The sequence below is a fragment of the Corvus kubaryi genome, unplaced genomic scaffold (assembly GCF_017639235.1).
Source record: "Corvus kubaryi isolate FWS band 111438036 unplaced genomic scaffold, C.kubaryi_AGA036_p1.0 137, whole genome shotgun sequence".
NCBI lineage: Eukaryota > Metazoa > Chordata > Aves > Passeriformes > Corvidae > Corvus > Corvus kubaryi.
The window spans coordinates 11,818,393-11,842,379 of NW_024580671.1; the positions used below are offsets into that span (position 1 = coordinate 11,818,393).

The 23,987-nt window shown below is 36.9% G+C and overlaps 1 protein-coding gene across 2 annotated transcripts in view; it reads right to left on the minus strand.

Moving 5' to 3' along the window:
- SLC16A7 (solute carrier family 16 member 7) overlaps positions 1-23,987 on the minus strand; it is an 86,139-nt gene that overhangs the window by 34,885 nt on the left and 27,267 nt on the right. For both annotated transcript variants that reach the window (XM_042017887.1, XM_042017888.1), the window contains exon 2: positions 2,382-2,625. In XM_042017887.1, coding sequence (XP_041873821.1) covers positions 2,382-2,595 — 214 coding nt within the window. In that variant the 5' untranslated portion in view covers positions 2,596-2,625. The remainder of the gene's footprint in view (positions 1-2,381; positions 2,626-23,987) is intronic.

Here is a 23,987-nt window from a genome sequence, read left to right on the forward strand (position 1 = left end):
AGTACATCAAATATGAAGGAAGAATCAAACCACCGTCAGACAGTAAAAACAACGAAGCGATTTCCTTCAGAAATGTTTTTCCAGATTGCTATTTCATATTCTGCCAGTGATTGTCTAAATGGCCTATTTTTTAGGAAGTGGTCCTAGAGAAGCTTTGGCTTCAAAGAGTGTTTATATCAGGCAGGGTCGTCATTCTCAGCATTTTAAGACTATGAGTCTGTAACAAGATATCCAAACAACTTTGGCCACTGTTCCTGTGCTGATAATCTTTGTAGTAAATGGGGTAGGTGTTGGCAGAATGAATTGCAAACAATTTTGTAGCTTTTAATGTCAATATACAAGTGGACTTAGTATCTGGTAATCAGAACAGTCAAAGAAGTATTAGAGAAAGGGAAGAAATATGGAATCTTTTGTATTTAACATGAAAAGTTGTGCATGTTGAACCTTGCAGATAAAAATGACCACAGCTAAATGTCCTGAGATTTTCATGTGTACCATTAATAAAACCTGGGGGAACTTTGACCTGATAGAAATGGCATAAATTAAATGCTGTGCAGAGAATACAACATAACAGCACCCGCACTACAGAGCAAACCTTCTTCACATTGTTAAAGGAGCCCAGTGTCAGCAAGTCACAACATATGGAAAGCAGAAAAAATCCAGCTTTTCAGCACCTGTGTTCTTCCCATGCTCCAGATGGGTTCAACACTCGTTCAGAGACCTCCACAGTTACTCAGGTACACTCCACAGTGCAGGTGCTGATGCACCTTTAAGGAAGCACTACTTTAGAGGGGACCTGAACATGATGAGACACATCCTCTTTCACTTCACTCTTGATTGCATCAAGTTATTTCTTCACCTGGTGAATTTTGGCGAATCACTTGACTACTGTCGCTGGTCCTATGAAATCCTTTATACTTCTCCACTGACATATGAATAACTTATGATTTTCTATTTGTACATGGATTAAAAAAGTATCAAAATGTCTGAACAGTATGCTTCTGTTGATATTGATACCATTTGTCAAGATGTCTTCATAAGGTCTCTGTAACTCCCAGTACTGGAAAAAAACCCCATTTTTCCCTCCCATCAGCTGAAAAATATTTACCTGAGGTGCTAAAGCTAATGCTATGATGGCTCCAGCTTCCTTATTATACTCAGAGGGGAAAAAGAGGTAGTTGGAGAGAGCAATCCAGGTAGCCTGATTTTCTTTGTAGACAAGCTCCTCACTTCCCTGACTGCTAAATAAGCTATGGCCATTCATGTGTCAAAATTCACGGAGACTGAAATAAGAGATAAAAAAACTACCATGCTAAAAATGAGACTTCATGCATCCTTCAATAGATCATTTGTTGGACCTGATAACACTGTACTTTACTATTGCACAGATGCCACTTCTGAAAAATTCTGGAGTGATACTCTTCAGTGACTAAAGAGTTTCAGTATCAGTACACTATCGGCACAATGTTTTCAGTCTCTATATATATACACTCACACACATGTACATATTCATAAACACACACATGTTTATAAATCTATGCATTTAATTGCTCCATCAGTGCAAATAGTCAGATGTTCCAGGTGGTCACCTCTTAATACTAAAAGAAAGGGAAATACCAGATGTGTTGCCTGAATTAATGTAATTCACACCTCTGAACTGTCTAAGTGTTTTGCCTAAGCAGCATCTAGCTCTCACCAATAGTTAAAAAAGAAAAAAATTCTGAAAAAAGAAGAAACCATGCAGAATTTAACAAGTTAGTCCTTTGGGGTTGATAGACACAAAGCCTGTCAAAGCAGATTTGACACTTAGTTCTTAAACACAGTTTTATACTTTAAAATCCTTTTTCATCTGTCTTGTTCTTTACTTGCTTGCTTACAAGAGAAAAGGTATCAGAGAATATATGTTCACTGTTCAGTCCCAAGAATAAGATTGTCTGCATCTCAGCTGTCATACAGATGGCATGTTTGAAACATCACTCTTGACCTAAATGGAAAATATGAATTTAGGACAAATAAGGACAGGATATAAACCCCCCGTCTACAGAGGAATACCTGTGTCTCGCTAATGAACTCTCATTGCCATAAAAATTTTCTGTGATTAAGCTTCATCATTGGATTTGCTGAGAGATCTCACCAAGGCAGTGGAAACTGACTAAATTTACCCCTAGACCCAGAAGAAATTATTTGGGCACTGATTTGTTGGAAAATTGTACTCTCAAAAATTGTGACTTTAGGGAAAGATTGCAAAATCTTTTTTTACCTAAATTACCTAAATCTTAGGTAGAGGAACAAAGAAAAGGCCATAAGGGGAAAATTGCTTTAGGATCATATGAAAAAAACCAACCAACCAATGTTATTTGCTAATTTCACAAATGTCTTACCTCCTGCATACATGACAGCCAACATTATCGATGATATCCAAGCTATCTCACTATATGATGTGTGGAAGATCTCTTGTATTTCTTTGAAGAATACTGTGATGGCTTTGGGGAAGGCATAGGAAAATCCAATGGAGATAAAAGCCCCAAAGACCACAACCCATCCCCAGCCTCCATCAGGAGGTGGGTAATCTGGCGCTCCTGCTGCAGGTGGCATTTTTTGGTCTCTGTCTCTTCTCCAACTAGACTGAAAAACAAGGAAAGAAAAAGGATGTTAATTTTTTTCCCCTTTTTCTCCATATCAAACTACAGTATTCAAAAGTCATCTGCAGGGATCATAAAGAATCCTCAGAGCAAAGACCAATTTCCAGCTTTCATGGGACCACAGAATGAGAGTAGCTGTTTCTAGAAGCAAAAGCTGTTCTGCAAAAAAACTTGTGGCAAGAATATTTCCAAGAGCCTAGTCAATATGTGGCAACTGTTACAAATCACTGATCTCAGTCACTGAAGCTGTATTTGCAATTAGTCACTTATTGCAAAGTGACTAGTTTGTGTGGGTTGATTTACGTAGCTCTACCATCTACAGTGTGGAGAAAAAACAATGGAAAAAAGTTACACCTAAATTATAACTAAATGCTATAAATAAGTGTTAGTGAGATTTATTGGTACCACAGCAAAATCATCAGCAACAACAGAAAGGAACAAATTGCAAATATCTGAAAAGCATGTTCTAAGGAGAGATTTCTAAGCTAAAATTCCCTGTGTACCCATAAAATAAATACACAATATTAAAATTCCATGTTGTACTCTTAAGATTTTGGTATTTTAATGATGATAGTACTTGCAGGAACAAGGTGGAGCTTGATGGTACTAATTTTGCTCTTTCCACGGCAGAAGACATCAGGAAGCCTTTCAGTAATAAACCTCACAAGCTTTCCACAGCTCTTCTCTAATTTAGAACTGGCCATAAGAGCTGCCACCAGAATGATACCTTACAGAGGTTCTGAGAGGTGTAGCCAACACATTCAGGCAGCTCAAGAAATCATAGGAAATTCACATAAAAGGCCTGAAATAAATTTTGTATTGCTAATATCATCCTCATATCTAAAACTCTAAGTTTTTTACATTCTGCATTGCCTTTTTAGAAAATATGTAGATGTGAAAATGCATTATTTTATTTCTGAGATTTTTTTCCACTATCAAATCCCTTTATTATTAAATGCTGAACTGGAGTCTGCTGTGGTTTTTTCTGTGTAATCCAGCCTACACAGACAGTATGAACTGCAAATTCTCCTTTCCTCCCTGTTTCTTTCTTGGGCATTTAGGCAACTTATTACTCTATTGGTCTCCTGCCATACTAGTATTGAAAACTGTGGATGATAACAGTGAGTAGGTTACTGTTATGCTTATGATTACCAGCAAGTCTCTACATGATTTCTTCTGTGCCACTTACAGCATATTCCAATTTCTCACAGTAAACTGCATTAGCAGTGGGAGTGAGATGATTACCTTAAAAAAAACAAAAAAACCAACTGTGTCAGCTTATACTTATCTCTTGGGATACTGCCTGGAGTACTTTCAGGGTAAATGCTGTGTATCACTGCATGCAATATATTCCACAAAACAAGAAAAATGTTGTTTTTAACATAACCTATCACTAGGTTAGCCCTGTAATAGAAACCCAGTGTACTTATGATTCTCCACTTCACTGAAGCTGACTGTAGACATCAGCTACAATCTCATGTAGCTGCCACACCTCTAGGGAAAGCTAAATCAATGACTAAAACATCTGGCTTTTAGGCAAAATTTTAAAAACCCAGGTAGTTTGGCTTCTGCACATATAACAGAGATTTCCTGCAGGCAGAATTAGGCATCTATTGCTCTGTACACAGAGCATACAAATCTTTTTACATGCATGTCCAGAAAGAACTTCTGTTATGTACTTTGTTTCTGCTTATTCTAGTCTCAGTTTAATATTAGTTTACAGAGAAAACAGAGAGGAAAACCTGGGCCTGCCACTAGAACAAGTTGGACAAACAGAAACAATTCTGGTCGCTGAGACTTAACTTTGTCAAAAGTGTTAAATGCTACTTTGTTTTTGATAATCAGGATCCATTAGAAGAAAAGAGTATCTCAGAAAGCCCACGATCACACGGAGCACAAATAAAAATGATCAATTGCATGTTCAAGAGCACAAACCCTCAAATTTGCCATAAAAAGCAGAATTCTGTTTCTGTGAGTTAAGTGGAAGTAAACAACAAAGTTTGCTATCTATCCCAGAAAAGCTGTTTTTCCGCTCATCTGAGAATACTTTTGGTTGTTTCATGAACAAAAGGTTAACTATTGTTTTCTTACACTTCAAGGGCTTGAGCATATTTGTTTTCATACTTAATATTCACATGACAACACTTCTATCGCTATTACAAATTTTCGTAATGGCAAACAACATCAACATATTGCTCTTCATAAAAATGGAAGGGGTTTATCAATTTGCTGAGGAAGCACTCCTTTTCCTAAAAATAATACAAAAGCACTTCGAAAAATCACAGCCACCACATTAGTCAAAAGAATGTTGAAGGTTCCTGAATGTCACTAATGAATGGTTTGGAGAGATCCCGCTATATCCATCCCTTTAGGGTAGAAGAACAGGCTCTGACAGTTCAGTGCTTTCCTCCCTTCAAAAGCTTCACAGTAAATTACAGGAGCATTAAGGAGAGAAGCAAAGGGACATAGGCTGCTCCTGTGCCTTAGCCTAGAGGCAAACTGGTGCAAAGGCCACTGCATGGTCCTGTCTGCCAACCTACACTGGGCATTACGCTGTCACAAAGGGACTGGATCATTGTATCTCACACCTCCTGTTTATCCCATGAAGTAGAGCTAAGAATAGTTTCCCTGATATTCCTTTATGATCATCATGGCAAATATTAGCTTCAGTTAATAAAAGGTGAAGAGGAAAAAAATGATAAATATAAGTTTGTACCAAGATGAAAATAAGTATTAATTTTCTCACAAACATTAAATCCAACATCTCAAACATTCCATATATGCTATGGAGCTAAAGCAGTATTCTCCTGTAAAATCTGCACTTAATATCCTTGGAACTGAATCCCCTAAAGAAGTCTAACCCATTAATAAACCCAGCTCTAACCTAAGCCTAACTAGTAAGATTTGGGTAGTATAGGTAGTATTAAGACAAGTGTAAAATCCACTAGCAACCAAAAAAACCCCAGGATTTTACATGAGTAGATACAAATGTTGATAAAGGAAGAAGCAAAAGATGAAGGAATGAAGCAATGACAAGCAAAATGCCTTTTCAGAACTTTTAGAGGTTATTATGGGCTGTGAAGAATAAAAAAAAATATGGTAGAAATCATAAAAATAAATATGTGTGATGATGTTCACGTGAAGGACACAGTACCAGACCAAGATAAGAAAAAAAGAAACAGCACTTGAGTAAATAAAGGTCACCACCAGTGTTTTTAGTCAGTCACATGAATTCCATCATGTGCCTAAAACTAGCAAGGCAGCATTGCTTGTACCTATGCCTTTCAAGGCAAGCAGCGGCCTTCCCTCTCCCAGGGAAGCAGCAGGGGAATAGTGACTGGAGTGGGTCCTGAGTGAAGCCATCAGTCTCACCTCTTGCTGTCAAATATACAGAGATTGCTCAGCCCTTACATACCCTGAGTCAGATGTGCACAAGGATTTTCTAAGCTCCCTCTAGTTCCCATGTATAAATCCCATTTATGTAAGCAGTGAACAAGAATGCAGCTTACTGTAATAAGAGCTGCATGTGTCTGCTAACAAATAGGGGAGAAACAAGACAGGGGCACTTTTATAACATCTGATACACAACATTTTTATTGCAGTTTTCAGCACATTTGAACTTAATTAGGCATATGAGAACTAGTGAACAAAAGAAAGAAAGAGAAAAAAGGAAGGAAGGAAGGAGGAAGGAAGGGAGAAAGGAAAGGAGTGAAAGGAAGGAAAAAAAGGAGAAAGAAAAAAGGAAAAAAGCAGCAAGCAAGCAATAAGGTTAAACTAAGAGCAAATGCTACAAACAAATAATGTATCTTGATATTATGCATTGCAGACTTCAGTCAGGTATAATCAACCTGTTCAAACTGCTCATGCACCTACCAATACCTCATTAATATTCTGCCATTGCCAGCTGCCTGAATCAGCTATCAACACAACAGCTTGTCAAAGACCCTTCTGAGAAGGGTTTATATTGTTCTCTTTTTTACTGAGACTCTCATTTTACTGTGAGTTTTAGTTTTGTTTTTCTGCAACATTAGAGTAACTTTGTTTTTCTGCTTGCATTTTGCCTGCCTTGTCCTCAATGTGCCCCATCATCAGTTGATTCAGCAGCCACTTGTCCCAGAGTAACAGAACTGGCATGTGAAAAATCTGTCCCCAGTTGCTGTAGGATAGTAGGAATAGTTGGCATTTGTGTACTGCCCTCCAGTTCCACTCAGTAAGCCAGGAACTGCAAAAAGCTTTGCAAACTTGAGCACAGTTATAACACCCCTGTGAGGTGACTGAGAAATGACTTTTAGACATGAGAAACAAATGTGATAACAGACTGAGTAACCCTAAGTCTTGTCCCAGATCAGAGCTGGCATATGGACTAATGTCCAAATAAGATGTGAGTTATGACTGAGATTTTTAACTGTGTTTTTTAGAAACTCATTAAGTAGCAAATGCAGATTATTTGTACCTCTTAATACTACAACTAGGAGCTCAGGTGGGGTACAATGTTTGTTTTATAGGTTTGAATAGTCTGCTGCTCCAACTTAGCCTTAACACATGTTAATTACACTGCTGTATTTGAAATAAACGCATTAGAAAATAATGAGTTAAATAAGAATTATAGTCTTATAAAAGGTCCTTGCTTAAATGCTGCAAGTTTTTCAATTTTCATGAACCGCTATTTTAATGAGTTCTAAGCAGGATGGCAGAACAGCAGGTACCATCTCATCAAATGGCATGGCCTCACCAACATTTTATAAGCTATTGTCATGATTCTGGGAACAACTTTCAGACTTTGAAGAAAAACGTATCTTGTTAGTTTTGTGAGAAGGCTTTGCTCCTACTTGTGACTTTTTTTCTTTTGGAGAAAGGGAGGATGCGTAAAGACTCTTGATTGTAAGGTAACAAGAGAGTCTGTTCTCTGCTTTTAGCTCTAACTACTCAAATCTGGAGGCAGTGTAGATCCTAAGGAGGTCTGGTACCTAGCCTTAAAGAACAGGCTAATTGTTCTGAAAGGGGAAAATAGTTTCCTTTTTGTCTATATTCAGAGACTAAGGGTTGTGTGATAAATAAAACCCAGGTAGATGAAAGATGCACTCACAGTCTGATTTCACTTCCTTTTTTCCACTAGGGTCTAATCTTCAGGACAAATACACCCTGTGTGAGACAAAAACAACTAAAAATGCCCAGGCTAGTTAGCATTTTAGAAAGATGCTGGGTTTTGTAAAGTATCTTCAACAGGCTTGGATCTAAGGGTCATGTCTGTAAATGCTTTCCAGACCACTGTATGACAATAACTTACATATAATATATTAAATTGCATTTACGGGGCTTATATTAGGATTTGCTACTCTTGCTAAAAGTCTAAACAAAAATAATCCCAAAAATCACCATTCTTACTTAAAGCCTATTTCACTTCATTCTTTAACAGCACAATATCCAACATTATAAAAAATATATCTACAGGTATTTTAAGTCTAAAGCTCCAGCTTATTGACAAAAAAACCTTTTTTTTTTTCTTGAAGAAAAGATGACGGAACTAGTTCTAAATATTCATATTTATGAAACAAATATGGAGTTATTTACAGTTAAGAATCAGTGCAGTGCAGTGTACTTGTCATCCCACTGCAGCAGTAACAAAACAAGTGTTTGAAGCAGTGTGGGAAAGTAAGAGCCCCTCACACATCCAGGGCAGACATATTCATATCACTGTTCCAATTGTCTAGGAGGTTGGCAGAGGCAGGCTTCATGGAGGGAAGCAGAGAAGAGTGAGAGGCTCATGATGTAAGATAAAATTAAATGAACAATCCCCATAACTCTTTTTTCTTAGGGTCTAGCATTTTAATGGACTGATTCTTAGGGACAGCATCAACTGGGCAGATAATTGGATGTTAAATCAAAAACTGTTTGCTGAGCTATACAAGGATGATTACAGATGTGAGTTCCTGAGGGCTGTGGGAATATTCACAGAATCACAGAATATGCTGAGTTGGAAGGGACCCACAAGGATCACTGAGTCCAACTCTTACCCCTGCACGGGATACTCCAAGAGTCACACCATGCACCTTAGAGAATTGTGCAAACGTTTCTTGAACTCTGTCAGGCTGGTGCTGCAACCACTTCCCCGGGGAGTCTGTTCCAGTGCCCAACCACCATGAGGGTGAAGAATGTTTTTTCTAATATCCAACCAAAACATCTCCTGAAACAACTTCAGGCCCTTCCCTCTGTCTGTCACTGAGCACCACAGAGAAGAGATCAGTGCCTGCCCCTCCTCTTCCTCACAAGGAAGTTGTAACTGCAATGAGGTCACTCCTCAGTCTCCTCTTCTCCAGGCTGAACAGACCAAGTGACCTCGGCCACTCCTCACACAGCTTGCCCTCAAGGCCCTTCACCATCTTTGTTACCCTCCTTTGGCTCTCTAATAGTTTAATGTCTTTTTTATATTGTGATGATCAAAACTTCACACAATATTCCAGCTGAGGCCACACCAGTGCAGAGTGTATGTAGAGGTCTAGTTCACTTTTACAAAGAAGACTGAAATAAAGGCACATAATCTAATTTCTTTCTTCCTCTTAGAGGACTCAAAATACAGTTACTAACACAGAAGTGAGTCTTATAAGATACAGCCCTATAAAAAGCAAAAACATATAAATTATGCTGTTAGTGTAATTAAAATTCCATTTGCACTAAGGCCAAAGCTATTACTAAGTCAGTAACTAAAGTGAGTTTTTTGCAGTACTGGAACCCCCATCTGAGAGAATTATATTCTAAATATATTGGAATTGTTACATCACTGAAATCAGATCTGCAGCATTGCTGAGTCAGTAGTGAGATGACTAATGTAATTTGTCAAAACTAATATTAATGCAGTATTTATAATTAATTTGATTTTTGTTGGTGGGTTTGGTTTTTCAGTTGTTTTTTATTTTAAACTTCTTTTGTTGTGCTGCCACATTCTCCTGGGAAACCATTATCTGTATTCACAGTCACAGTCACGAGTTGGACTTCCATTCATCATGTCTTCTTTTATTACCTTTTTTCATTGATTTTAAGGGAAACCTATATGACTGGCTTACTCTGGATAACTCAATACCTAGACGACTAGAGTTAAGTGGAATGAATTCCAACTGAAGTGATTACAGTTCTGTTTTAATTACTGGGAAAACACAGTCAATAGAATATCTAACCTAAAGAGGTTGTCACTCCACTCAAATTGAAGCACACTGAAATGAACTGTTGATGGCTAAATTTAAAATGCCAGTGATCCAGTCTGAAGAATTAATCAGATATAACAATAAGTTGATTGAAGTTGATAAAAAATTCTGCAGACCTGAAAAAAAAACAAACCACCAAACTAATCAACCTTTCAACAAAATGCAACCCAGAACTTTCTTCTGCCATTAAAGAACTAGTTTTAATAAGCTTAGCTAAACTTTCCTTTATAAGTCAAAGTCTTAGCTCCCTACACTGCAACAGTATTGATAAACTTATTAATTAATTTCTAACCACTTGTACCATCTCTCAAATTCTAGCACTACTCTCTCATATTTAAGTATGGTAGTTACCAGCTTTAAAACTTACAGATCCTTGGTATTTTAACTCTTTTTACACCAGTATTGAACATTTTTTTGGTAATATTAGCCTTTCAACTACATCAGCACACTCATCTTCCCCAAAACTCACACTGAATAAATGTTTTAAAAAGAAGACTTCCCAGAATAACAGAAGTCATGTAAATTTGGAATGGTATGCTTGATATATATTTTGAAGAGTTCTGATGTTTGGAAGCAAGGTTATATATTCATGCATTTGTAATATTTTATAAATGGAAGAACTAAGGTTTCAAGTCAGTGTTAATGGAGTTGTCTGCACAGCTGTTGCACATTTTTTTGATAAATAAACAGCAAAATCTTTCTAAAGCAGCAGATTTTCCATTATCAATAATAACAGATACTCATTTTAATACCATTCTCTCAATACTAAGTTGCAGGAAAAAATATCAGTTATGGGAAAAGCTAACCTATACTTAGGCTGCACCTAATATTTTCAAAATCTAAATTTGCATCTTTTTACATAAACATGTAATTTGGAGGTGGAAATATTTAATTCATTTATTGCTGAAGATAATATTCACATTCATCTGTGAGCTGAATATTTGACATTAGGAAGATTCAATAGATTCCAATTGAAATTCTGCTGACATTAATTCCTGTAAATTTTATGAAAGTTACTCTGGACTCTTGCACTTAGAATCCAACCCTTGGCTGTCTTCTCTGCTCCAGCATTATGGCCCAGTGGGTTTTTTGTATATGTCCCACCACTTGTCTAAATCCTGGCCTGAAAGAATCATCTCACACATACTGGGAAAATATTTTTCTTCTATTCTCGTGCAACACATGACTCCCATGGGTGGAAATAGTTACTAATGCTTAAGCCTCAGTGACAACTACTTAGATTATATAATAGGAAGTAAACTGATCTGGATTTTTTTCCTAAGAGCATATGACGGGGAATATATAACAGGCCAAGGCTGGAAAACAACTCCAGATTGCAAAAGTTTATACAGGGGTCACATTTCATTTATTCCGGCCAGTGTGGAAATTGTTACTAGTTTAAGAAATTTTTCTCTATTACTAGTAAAATGGGCAAACTTAGGAATGCTTCTGATGACATAGTCTTTTAGAAGTGTGAACTGGGAAAGCTAATGAATTATAAATCATCTTTTAGCAAAGCTACAGTTATCTTATGTACTTTATAGAAATATAAGTAAATCAGGCAAAAATGAAAAGGGCAGAACTACCAAAATTTACAATGAGGAAAATATCTTTTAAAAAAGAAATTACTTGGGGACCACTGCATCTTGAAAAAGCAGCAAAATTTCTGCTATTCTGAGTACCCAGTTTAAAAACCTCCCCAGGAGTTAGGTCATAAGAAGCTGTTCAGTTAATACAGATTTTAAAAGTTGTATTAGAGTAGAGGAAGTATGCCATCTATTTGTATAAAATAAAACTAAAAACATACAGATAATTGAAACTGAAAAATCCAATTGATTCAGCTGTGCCTGTAAAGGTTTAATGTGTGACCTCTTTCTGCCAGTGAAAGTTAAAATGTGAGCCACTGATTCCAAACAAAACATAGCCAAAAAGTAGATTAATCCAAAAGTTGTTCTGGAATTACTAAAACATATTAGGTTACATATTTGGTTAGCAGCAAGAGAGGAAGGAAGGCAGGAAGAAGCAAGAAAGCAAGGAAAGCAAGGAAAGCAAGGAAGGAAAGGAAGGAAAGGAAGAAAGAAAAAGAAAGAAAGAAAGAAAGAAAGAAAGAAAGAAAGAAAGAAAGAAAGAAAGAAAGAAAGAAAGAAAGAAAGAAAAGAAACAAAGAAAGAAGGAAAGAAAAAAGAAAGAAAGAAAAGAAAGAAAAGAAAGAAAAAGAAAAAGAAAGAAAAAAGAAAAAGAAAGAAAAAAAGAAAGAAAGAAAGAAAGAAAGAAAGAAAGAAAGAAAGAAAGAAAAGAAAGAAAGAAAAAGAAAGAAGAAAAGGAGGAAAGAAGGAAATAAGGAAAGAAAGAAAGAAAAAGAGGAAAGAAAGAAAAGCATTTTTAGTACTAAATCAATGTGGCTTTGCAAATCAAAGTGGAAGAATTGTACAACGTCAACATTTTCCTCACAGAGATGTCTAACTGAAAGTTTTTTCAAGCCAGAGACACTAATTTTCATTAATTTTCGTTTCATGACCAGTGATAGCCATGGCTCTGAAAAAGCAACACGTGACAGCAAGGTAAGTTCTCCTCTCCAACTGTTTCCAGTTCCTGGAAAATAGATAATCACACAGGTATGCTAACATGGTGCTCATGCTTGGGACCAACTGGGAGCCATCCCTGAAGATGCAGTTGCCATTTCTTCAGCGCAGAAATCAGATGGTAACAGCACCTTGAGGACTGTGCAGGGGAATCTAACTTCTCTAACCACCTATCATCGAAGTTAACAGCTATGTCCAGCCCACTCAACTTTCAGCCTGTCTTATGCTGACATTTATGCTGGTAAGAGATCATAAAAGAAAGTCTACTCCTATTTAATAACCGACAACTTTGAGCAAACTGCTACACAAATGGGGAGGCATACATTTACATGGGACAGTGTAGTATACACAGATACCAGATACACTTGCCGTCTCTTGATGACTGAATACGGCTAGTAGAAACAGAAAAGCTGTGTTAGCTCAGTATCCCATTGATGCAACTTGGCTCTGTTTGAGTATCATGGCATGGTGCTACACAAAATAAGTACACATATGATGTTTATTTGTCCAGTCTGCAACACGATGATAAAAATATTCATTTGAAGTATGTACCAAAACTAATATAATTTAGGTAGTGGCAATATTATAACATAAATAAATACAGGGAAGGAAGAAGCTATGATTGTATTTGATTTCCATGGGAAGGAAGAGGATGTTTAATTACAAACTTACTATGTACTTTGTCCAAGTGTTAATGAGATGACCTGCTGATATATATACAAAACAACTTTAAAGACCAAGATGGTTTGATCAAATTCTGACACGTACTCCTCCACCCATTGTAAGAAATTGAACATGGGGAGATCAAAAAACCTCTCTTGATTATTAAAGAGGACACTTTTTCCTAACACAGAAAGTACACAACACCCAAAGAGTACAACACACTGCTGCACCTCTTAGAGAACAGTTCTACAATGCTACAGCAAAAACAACCTTCAACTAATTTTCAACAGGCTTTAGAATTTATCAAGGATTTTATGTAAATCATATTGTTTATACATGTATAATTTGCAATGTTTTTACTCTGCCATTTACTAACTCCTCATAGAATACCCAGAACATATGCATGAAAGCCATGGTTCTGCTCTGGCACAATGGCACTGAAAAGTTGTTTGGTGCTTGTCAATACACTCAAAGAGATGACCAACCACTGAAGGATGTATGAGAAGTGCTAGATCTTTCTGAAAACCCTCCCTTTTCATGCTGACATCAAGAATTTCTGAAGAACCTAGAAATCGATTTTTTCCTGATTTTTTGGTCATATTTTCCATATTCAAATTTCCCATTATAGATTTTCCATTTATTCCCAGCACCATTGATTTAAGTTGATACCATCTATTTTCCATTTCATTTACAATGAGAAACATAAGCCTTTTGGAACATAAGCTTTTTGACCAGCTATCTCAGGCTGGTAGGAAAGTGCTCCTTTCAAACGTTAAGAGGAACTCTTTTTCTTACTATGCACAATCAAAACAGGCTACTGCCTGGGTTGCAGACCCAAAAGGTAGACCTGAAAGATGAAGCCCTGAAGTGCAACAGCCTGTTAGTTACAGGATATGAACTTGCTAATGCATTAGCTGTGTTTTAGCTAGCAAATTTCTCATTTTGCTTGACAGAGAATATGGGGTAGCATTGCTTCATTGCTCAAAAGCAACCTGATAAATCCACTACAAGATTCATTGTTGTTGAGTTATGCTGGACTCTTAACTGTGAAACTTCTCCCATGTACCAAAATGGTTTGCTCTACATAACCCCTCTTTGCCAAAGTCATACCTATGTAAACAGACTCACAAGCATCAGCTTTTACATTTCTGCATCATCACAAGAAAAGCTTTACACTTCAGATTATTTTTCTGCAAACTGAGATAACATAACACTCCTTATTCTCATTCTTGAGTATCTAGAATAGAATTAAAATCCTCAAAAATTGACTATAATAGCTATGTAGAAACAGTAGTAGAGTTTACAAAAATATATATCAAATGAGACAAGAAATAAAAAGATCTCTGTGGCATTTGCATCCTCCCAATTAGCAAAAGGGCACAGGAAAAAATGTTCACAGAAGACACTAGTTAAGCTACATTTATCTGGAAGCCTAATAAATCAAGAGCAAACCATATCCACTGTAGGGCAATGAGCACATCAATATAAGAAATGAGTCTACTGTCCCTTTCAGGACAGAAGTTTCATCAGTTCAGAGGCAAAACACTGAGTTGTGTTTTTCCTTGTAAAAAGCAGATATATATACACGTTTGGTTGTTCATGATACACGTTTGGTTGTTCATGAGTTCTACTGAAGGCCAATGGACTCATAAGAGTTTAGCCAAACTTTCTATATACAAAATTATTTGTAACGCATAAAAACACGTACAGCACACTCCACACACCTATTCATTTTGTCTTGATAACAAGAAAAAGAAGTGGCAGTGGAGTTGTGTAAATCTCGAGGTTTTTCCTTGAGAAAGCAATACAATGCTGGGATTCAGAGCCTAAGCATTATAGTCCCCTGAAGACCACTTTCAGTCTTCAAGACAATAATATTCTTCTTTGTGTACAAAACAACTCTGGAGTTTATGTGTTTTGCTAAAGTCTTTAAAGACATCTCTTTTACTTATTTTCACGGAAGTCTTAAACTATTATCTGCCTATGCATAAGTATGCATAGACTATGCATACACTTCCTATACATAAACTTTCACATACAGCCCAACTGACTTCAAAGGGGAATAAATGGATTTGAACTCCATTCAAGTTTTATTTAGCTAGATCCTTTCTCAGTCAATAGCTGCAGATGAAACAATCACTACCTTCTGGGATGACTGGGTTTAACTACAACTTTGTTTCTTTGCAGATTCTTCTCCAAACAGATTTTTCAATACTTCTCTTACCTCTCAAAATATTACTAGATACACTATGAGGTGTTCCTGTGGGGAAGTTGTTATTGTTGTAATCTGATTCAAGCATAATACCTATTTGCTATTCAATCTTAGCATTATTATTCCATTTTCGTGACATTTTACAATTTGAATATTAAACATGGAATTTGTGTCTGTCCTTTTTCTTTTCTTCCCTTGAAGTTAAGCATTGTGAGATTCATCAGTCAACAAAATGTTTATATGAGAAAAGAACCATTGTGTAAAACAAACTCTGCCCGAATGAGGCCCAAATAAATCTGTATGGCTTTTATGTGTAGAAAAAGCATGGGTTGTTTCTTTCCTTTTTCCCTAATATAACTTAGTCATCCAAAAACCATGTCTGTAAAACACCACATGCATTTATTACACCCTTTATATGATGAAAGAAGCATGTGATGGAAAAACATATTTGAGGGTTTCTGCCTGTGCATCTCAGGAAATGGTAAAAAGCATGTAGATGATAGCACCTATGGAATGAAATTTCAATGCACAGAGTTTTTCATTTGGCTTTTGTAGGAAAAAGTGTGATTGGCCCCTGCATAATAAAGATGTCTGTTAAAAGATGAAGCACTGATAAATCTTGAATTTTTAGGAAGTGAAAAAGGACAGTAACAGAATGCACCTGTTCAGATTTCCAGAGAAAATGTCAGAGAGCAAAAAGATGAAGTAAAGAGTGTTGTTTTCACCTTCAAAATGTGAGTAAAGCAGTAACTCCTCTGCAAAACAAAACAGGATTTTGAGGTGGGAGTGCATGAGATGTCATCTAGCTCTGGCTATTTATGAGTCTTTCAATTGGCTCTAGCTTCTATCTGTTCTGCATCAGACCCAAACCTGCTTTGTAGGGTTAGCTGTATTCTTGCATACATTCCCAGTCAATATGCATAACAAAATAGGTATTATTACTACCCATGATAGCTGAGAATATTTTAAATGGTAAATTAACACAAAGTACTGTTTAATTTCCACCAATCAAAAGAAAACCATCACCTTTTTCTAGCACCATCCCTAAATAAAACTATTTTTTCATATGCCAGTTCATAGATTTTTTTATAACTATTAAAAGGAAAAAAAATAGAAATGCAAACATGATGTACAAATTCTGAATGTAAGTAATAAAATGTTTTCTAATACAGACTTCTTCAGTGTTATTTCTAGAAAAGACAGAGTGGGGATTCCATACCTTACACACCAGTACAAGCAGAGCAGAAGAGCAATAAGATGTAATGCAAAAATCTGATTTTGAATGATGGTGAACTTTTAAGTACTGTTGACACTTTTCACACCCCACATTTGAACATGCAGGTAGGTGGTGGTTTCTAACAAGTGGATGTTTATGTATCTACCTCCTTCAAAATAAAACATGAGTGCTCACTGAAGTTAAAAAAAAAGCTCCCTTGAACTTCATTTGGATTTGAAAATTACTTCTGATCTGGAAGGTTGTCCCACAAAAACAAAGATTAAACGTTTTTAAACAGAAGAAGTACTCTAATAATTGAATTGTTCTTAGATATAAAATAGAATGCACTTAGAATATTTGTTCTGTTATACTGAATTTGTACTATTAGAAAAGCCAAAACCAGACCTACAATATAGTTCTTAGTAAGAGTACTTGACCAAAATTGTGACCAGAAGCCCTGTAAGAAAACATAAATACAAAACCAATCAAACCAGCACTCCTGTCATCTGAAGTTGCATGCCTTCTGTGATCCAGGAAAATATATAAAACAAAGCAGTCACCTCCTTTGAGGCACATAGGATAAAATTTCATGTAAAGCTAAAGCAATGCTTCAGTAGATTCAAGGTTAAGACTGAGTGATTACTCATTAACTCATGCTAAGCAGACGTGTTTCAGACCAGTGGCATGATCACCTAATATAAATTGGTTTTTTTAAAAAAGCTCTCGTTTCTCCTTGTTGTTGTGACCCATCCCACTGCGGGGCTGGGGCAGCATGATGCCAATCAATCCCAGCCCCTCCCCTGGATCAAGTTTCCCAAAGAGCAGACTCAGAGGGTGGGTCGAGGGGCGGCTCAGAAGCCTAAGCCGCACCCCCTGGGCAGTGCCCAAGTCCAAGCCGCCTCCCCCGGTTCGGGAAAATTCCCGGTTCCTCGGTTGTTCACTGGTTCTCTGTTATAACTCCCGCCTCTCCGTTTCCCTCAGTGGTTCTTGTTAAATTGTATCCTCCCCCTGGCTTGTAACTCATTGGTTGTTTTCCCCTTTCACCACGGTTTTCAAACGCTCTATAAAACTGAGGACAAGCCTCGGGGGAGGATCCCATCGCATTCCATCCCTTCCGAGCTTGTTCGGGTTGTGAAACTTCTAGTAACAAACCTGTTAGGAGTCAGACCAGAACAGCCTCTCTCTTCTTTGTCTCTGAGCTAATGTGAGCCGATCCCATCGGCTCCTGCCGTGTTCCCTCTGCAGAGAAGCCAGTGAGCTAGCCCAGCCAGCAGCTCTTTTCCTGATGCCGAAGTCGCTTCAGCGACGCACAGAAGAAACGCAGCTGGGCTCTCTCTGACCTGGGGCACGGCAGAGCTCGTGCCTCGAGCACAAGTACTGCGTTATATCCTGATTTCTTAAATATCAAGAAAAAAACACCTTCTAGAAGAAAATACTACATCTGTCTGCATTTCTCATTGCTATGGGTTGCTTCTAAGTCAGTGTTGTAAAAGGCTATTCTGTCCATTATCTGAGCCTTGAATCACCCATGGTCAACCTCGTCAACACTTTTATATCATTCACTGAAATTCACTGTATTTTGGTTTCTGCATGAGGAATGCCTCCAAGGTTCATTGGAAAATAAGTTAATGCAAATACTGTGGAATTATTTAGTGTCATGTTTTTTTGATGATTATGATAAAAACATATTTACAAGTTAACGCAGTTTGAAAGAAAATCTTTATAAACAGTATCTTTCTCTAAAAACCTAAGACAGTGAAATAGGACAATATCCTTTGTCAATAATGATTATATAATGTCAAAAATCATTCAAAATTGTGAAAATTACTTAGCCATAGTAATGATGTTGACATAAGCTAAACAAAAAGGATGTACTCAGGCCTCTCACAATCACATAAGAAAAAACCCCCAAACTTATCATTATGTATTTCACATACCCAATATATCTACAAGTCTTTATGATGAAGTTATGCATAGCTACACCTTACTTTAAGAATTTTTTTCGTCTGTTAACAGAGCAAAGTGATGGTTTATTCACTATAATATATCCTACATACCTGCTCTGATGTAAAATAATGCAGTATCACACTGCCATTTGCTGCCAAGTAACTACAGAATCATTGGTAATTGCCAATAAAGCACTTGAAATAAAGTGCTTATTTAAGCACAGCAAAGATGGCTCTAGGGCATATTTGCATCATGGGACTGACATAAAATGGCTCCCATACAATTTGAGATGGAGTCTTTATCCATATCAATGACAAAGAAAGATGTATTTTACTAACAAATCATTATCCAAAATAGAATTATTACCTCCATTCCAGAATATTACACCTCACAGAAGAATGTGCATAAAGATAAATTTAAATATAATAATTGGTCGTAGATTTTTGTTTTATCTGGATATCAATGCTGAGTAGCTGAAAGTGAAAAATATGCAGCCTTTCTGAAAAACAATGTTTATTTTATTAATAGGCTGATGTACCCAGCACAGGAAACACGGAGCAGAGAGATGTACTGAGTCTTTGAAGGTGTACATCAGCTCTTTCTTTCTGTTTGTAACATAATTACACTCCGGTATGAGTTGATTAGTTTGTATCAAGTTGACTGACACATTTAATTCCTCCTTTTTTGAAAATTCTTGCTTTTTCATAAATTTCACTTCATTTTTTCTTTCATCTTAATATGAATTTCTCATCATCTGTACTTGTGAGTGTACCAATAATATTAAGTATACACCTGACTATTTTTAACTGTACCTAACATATAAGCACAGTCTTCCAGTCAAGGCAATGACTTAGGTTTCTGGTGACCTGGACCCATTCTCTCATTCTGCATCAAACTTTTCTTGTACTTTTAGGCAAGACTTTCATGTATCAATTTAACAAAGACCTTAATAACATGTATACATCCATTTGTATTCCAAACAAAACATTTAGGCTTAAGACCTTTGCAAGCTTGTTGGCTGCAGTTGTCTAACACCTGTAGAGGAAAGGCAGTCCCTTCAAGAAAACTTAAAGTCTACATATCCTCCAAAGCGGCAATTTTTCCTGCTCAGGGTACATTTTGCTAGTACTTGTATTTTCAGCAGCCAAGGAATATGAGAGTATTTTCTTCAAAATAGAACAATTTTATCAAGATCAACTGAGAATGTCCTCCTGAATAGTCTCAGAATTAAAATTCTCTCCTGAAAGGTGTTGCGAAGTCCTCTTTTTTCCCATACATGATTTGTCCCAAATTAAAATGTTGTCAATCAGATTGTTGTTTCCCCTCCCCTTTTAGCATTGTATATGCCCTGCTCAGTTTGTCAATCCTCCGTGTATACCACCCCTTTCTCCTCCCCTTTTCTAGAAAGCTCTTCACCCCTCAATGTCCCATTGGTCCCTTTGAATTTCTCCCCTCCCCAAGCTTGCTCTCATTGGGTAGCTGTGTACAGCCCCGCCTGTGACCCCTCCCCTTCACTTCTTCTATTGGCCCTGAAGTTGTTCCTGCCCCTTGCCCCACCTTCCTTTAAAATCCTGTGTAACTGCCTGTTTGGAGCTTTTCAGTCCCTGGTTCCCCTGAGGGCAATAAACGGCCTTGGATGCTATACTGGAGCCTCCTCTTCCTTCTTGCCTCTGCCTTTGTGCACAGACCACCTAGTGGGTCAAGAGCTTTGCCCAGCGCAGTGAGACCTGTACCATCCAGATCTTAGGAAGCTGACGCTGTGGGCTACCGGGCAGCTCCCACTGCTACAGAAAGGGAAAAGATACTGGCTAGAATCTTCTTGCATAGAAAGCAAACATTAAGAAATGTCCTAATTATTGTGCAAGTGCCTAAAAAAGAAGTACCAGTGTCTTAAAAAATCCAACAGTGTCTTGGCTCCCTATTAGGCAGGTAGTCTCTAAAATGCAGAACAGTCCCGACTTAAACAATGACCTCATTCTTTATGTAATAGACCCAACAGGAGCAAGACATCCAGTATAATTAAAGCTGGGGCATTTCTGACCATGCTAGAAGCAGAACTTTAGCCCTGTAAGTCAACTAGGAAAAAAAATTTAAGGACCCTCACAGCAATTTTTTGAAGTTTTGATTACTAGAGTTTACATGTATTTTTATTTTTATTACCATGTATGTATGAAACATATACCAAGCTTACATATAAAACTTATACTCCTTTCTGTATCCAAACTTTATTGTAGTGAATTAAAGGATGATGAGATTATGAGATCTGGTTAAATACACGTCTCCAATGCAAGTAACAAAAAAGACCATTTTCCCCAACTGTGAAAACCTCACAGTTTAAGTGTATATATATATTGTATATATATATATATGTAATTGGTGGTGTTATCTTTGTTTTGGCCATTGTGGGAATTCAGTGATGAGGGGGGCTGTTATAGAATGTATTGTCTATCAGCTTCTTCTTTCCTCATTCAGTTTTAGGTGTGGGAGCCTATGTATTCTACTCAATGCAAGGTCTGTATTATTTTTTGCCCTTTGAAGCTGCCTTTTGCACAGATCACTGTCAAAGCTTACTTAATTTATCTGCATTTTTAAAGCATTTATTGCTGTGGCACTGCCACCAGAGTGGTGTCAAAGATTAAAAAACAACAGGCAGGCTGTCTGCAGGTAGGCAGGGGAATCTATGTGTTCTGAATGCTGTAAGACAATGAAGTTTCTCTTGAACAATCAAGGGAAACATAAAAAAAATAGTATCTGCAGAAAACTTTCCAAAATGAGAGTGGTAGTGGGGAATCCCAAAATTCACATTTTTGTAATGTATTTATTTTCCCTTATTCATGAAAAGCCATCAATGGTTTGTTTATACAAATAACCTTACCTCAATGGAGAAAAGGTTATTTCAGAAACTGCTTTCTCTCTTCCAAATGAAATCAGAATAAAATAAAATAAAATAAAAGCTACAAAAAGCATACAAACTTCACCCCCAGCCGCCCCAAAATCATAAAACTCCTGTATTTTTTAATGCAACTTTCTTATTTGGTCTAGTACACTCAATTCAAGATTTATAGATGCATATACTTTGCAGGGTAAACAAGTCTGGGTTTAGCTGAAAAAGAGACAAAAAGCATTAAAGCCAACATTTTAGGTGAGAACTTTTAGTGATATGTGAAACCATTACAGATTAAAGCCAGTACTTTAGTCTTTGAAAAAATATTCCCCTTTGTCTTCAGTAAAAACTTGGTAATTTCAATGCCAATCACACTTTTAATTGCAAGTGAGTGAAGCCTAGTAGCGGTGTTAATTTGATTGTATGCTAGCAACAGTCACTCTGCAGTTCATCCCACGTTATTTTTCCTAGGCAAAGAAATATATATTCTTGATTATTCTGAACAAAACAGATTTCATCTTCAGTGGGTCATGTGGAAATCCAATATTCAAGTTGTTCTACTGGAAAAATATGACATCTTGATTTTGAAAATCTGGAATGGTAACATAGCAAGCACCTTTTCCTTTTATTTATTGCAAATGAAAGAAGAAATCTGTAAAAAAAGTCCAGTTTCACATTCATCCTGAAATGTACTGAATGACTGGAAAAATTGAAATCAATGCTGGCTTTCATGTTACACATCACTTAGCTGAAACCATACATGCAAAGTCCACATATTCAGCACTAGTCAAGCTAGTGCCTGTTTGCATTCTGCAGCTTGAGCAAGTCCTTGTTTGAAGGACACATACAGAAAGAGGAGCAGATTAGCATTTTTCTGTGCAAAGTTTAATCTACTCATAAAAAAGAAAAAAAACTGCCATGAACAAAACAGGAAAGCATTCTGAGGTATTAGCAACACATACATAACATTTTTTGAAGGCTTGATTTCATCATCACATTTTTCTTATTTAAACAGTCTCTTATTTCTCTAATATTTTAGTATTTGTGCTCACATCTCAAGGATCTCTCAGGAGGCCTCAGCTGAGATTTGACATCATAGCATAACAAGGTCACCTTTTAGCCTCATGACCAGAGCTTTTGGTTCACCCTCATTGACCCTGCCTGTACTATATTCTGAGTTAAGTCATGCAAGGAGGCGGAAAGTATTATGCAAGAAAATGTGGGCAGGCTCAGTAACATGTATAAGCTTACACACTTCATAGAAAAGAAGTACTCGACTCTCCCCTCTCAGCAGGGTTTGCATCTCTCTGTGGTGTTCAGTTGCCTTTTTCATTCTGTGCTTTTCTAGTCAAGCCAGGTATAAATTCTGTGCTTTCACACAAAATTAAAGGCATCTTTCTTTTGCACGCTATGGCACAGTCATAGGTATTTTAGAAAACTATTTGTGGCTTGCTGACACCCTGAAGCACTTTTTCCAGTAGCCATTCTCACCTCAGCTGACCAGCACAGAACAACATGCCATTTCTGGAGAAGAACTGCCATGCCGAAAAGCTTTCAACTGTGAAATCATTCAACAGGTTTAGGAAACAATATAGCCAACTGGGCAAAACTGCTGGGTTTTATGTGAAAAAATTTATCAACACAGAATTTCAGGGATATTTAATAGCTGATACTTTCTTCATCAAGCAGTCTAATTAAACACTAGATTTAGGAGCAAATATAAACTAAGTTTTATTCTCTGTAATGGTTTTCCTACTCTTTAGTTTGTTTCCTGGCATCCAGCATAAACCCAGTTCCTTCTCTGCAATTATCAGATTCCTTATTGCCTGCGAGATATACAGATGCATGGGCATCTCCAAAATACTGATGGGCAACAGACTAGTATGAGCACAGCCACAGATCAGCTACAATGAAGGAAACACAGCAGCAAAGTTGGATTTTACCTTGAACAATCAGATCCTGAACCAAATTAGGGAGGAATATCAGAGGAATTAATAACTAGGGTCAGAGCATAGGAATACCTACCATAAACCCTTTTGTCTTTCCCCAATTTCAGAAGTGTTACACATGGCAGAGGGAGACGAAGGTAAAAAAACAACCAGTCTTTATTATTGGAACAAAATTATGCAAAACTTTTCACAGATTCTTTTAACAGCAGTTTCCAGCAATTAAATCTGTATGAAACTTGGGCATTGGATTTGTTTTTTCCCCAACATTTTTGTCTGAGACAAAAGTCATATGAAATATTAATGTTGATGTCAAAGTTGTTGAAGAAAAAATACTGCTTGAAACAGGTAAACAAACAAAATCAATATGATTTTAAAACCTGTTGAATTAATTCTCCAGATTAATTCTCTCTTTGAAGCATGCCTGTCTCATCTGTGCATGCAAATGTTTAAAGAAGGTTCTGTAGAAAAAAAAATGCTTAACAACTGTTGAGCTTTCAGTGAGGACTCAGAAATTATTTTTTAAATTAACTAGTTATTTAATGAATCTCGGTATCTGAGTGTTCAACTCATGTCATGACAAAAAAAAGACTTATTTTCAGAAACTGTAGAAAACACATTCTGCAAAGTAACATGGTGTAGTTAGGATGTAAGGCAATAGAAACGTGATTCCATGTATGCAAGACACTGACCAAG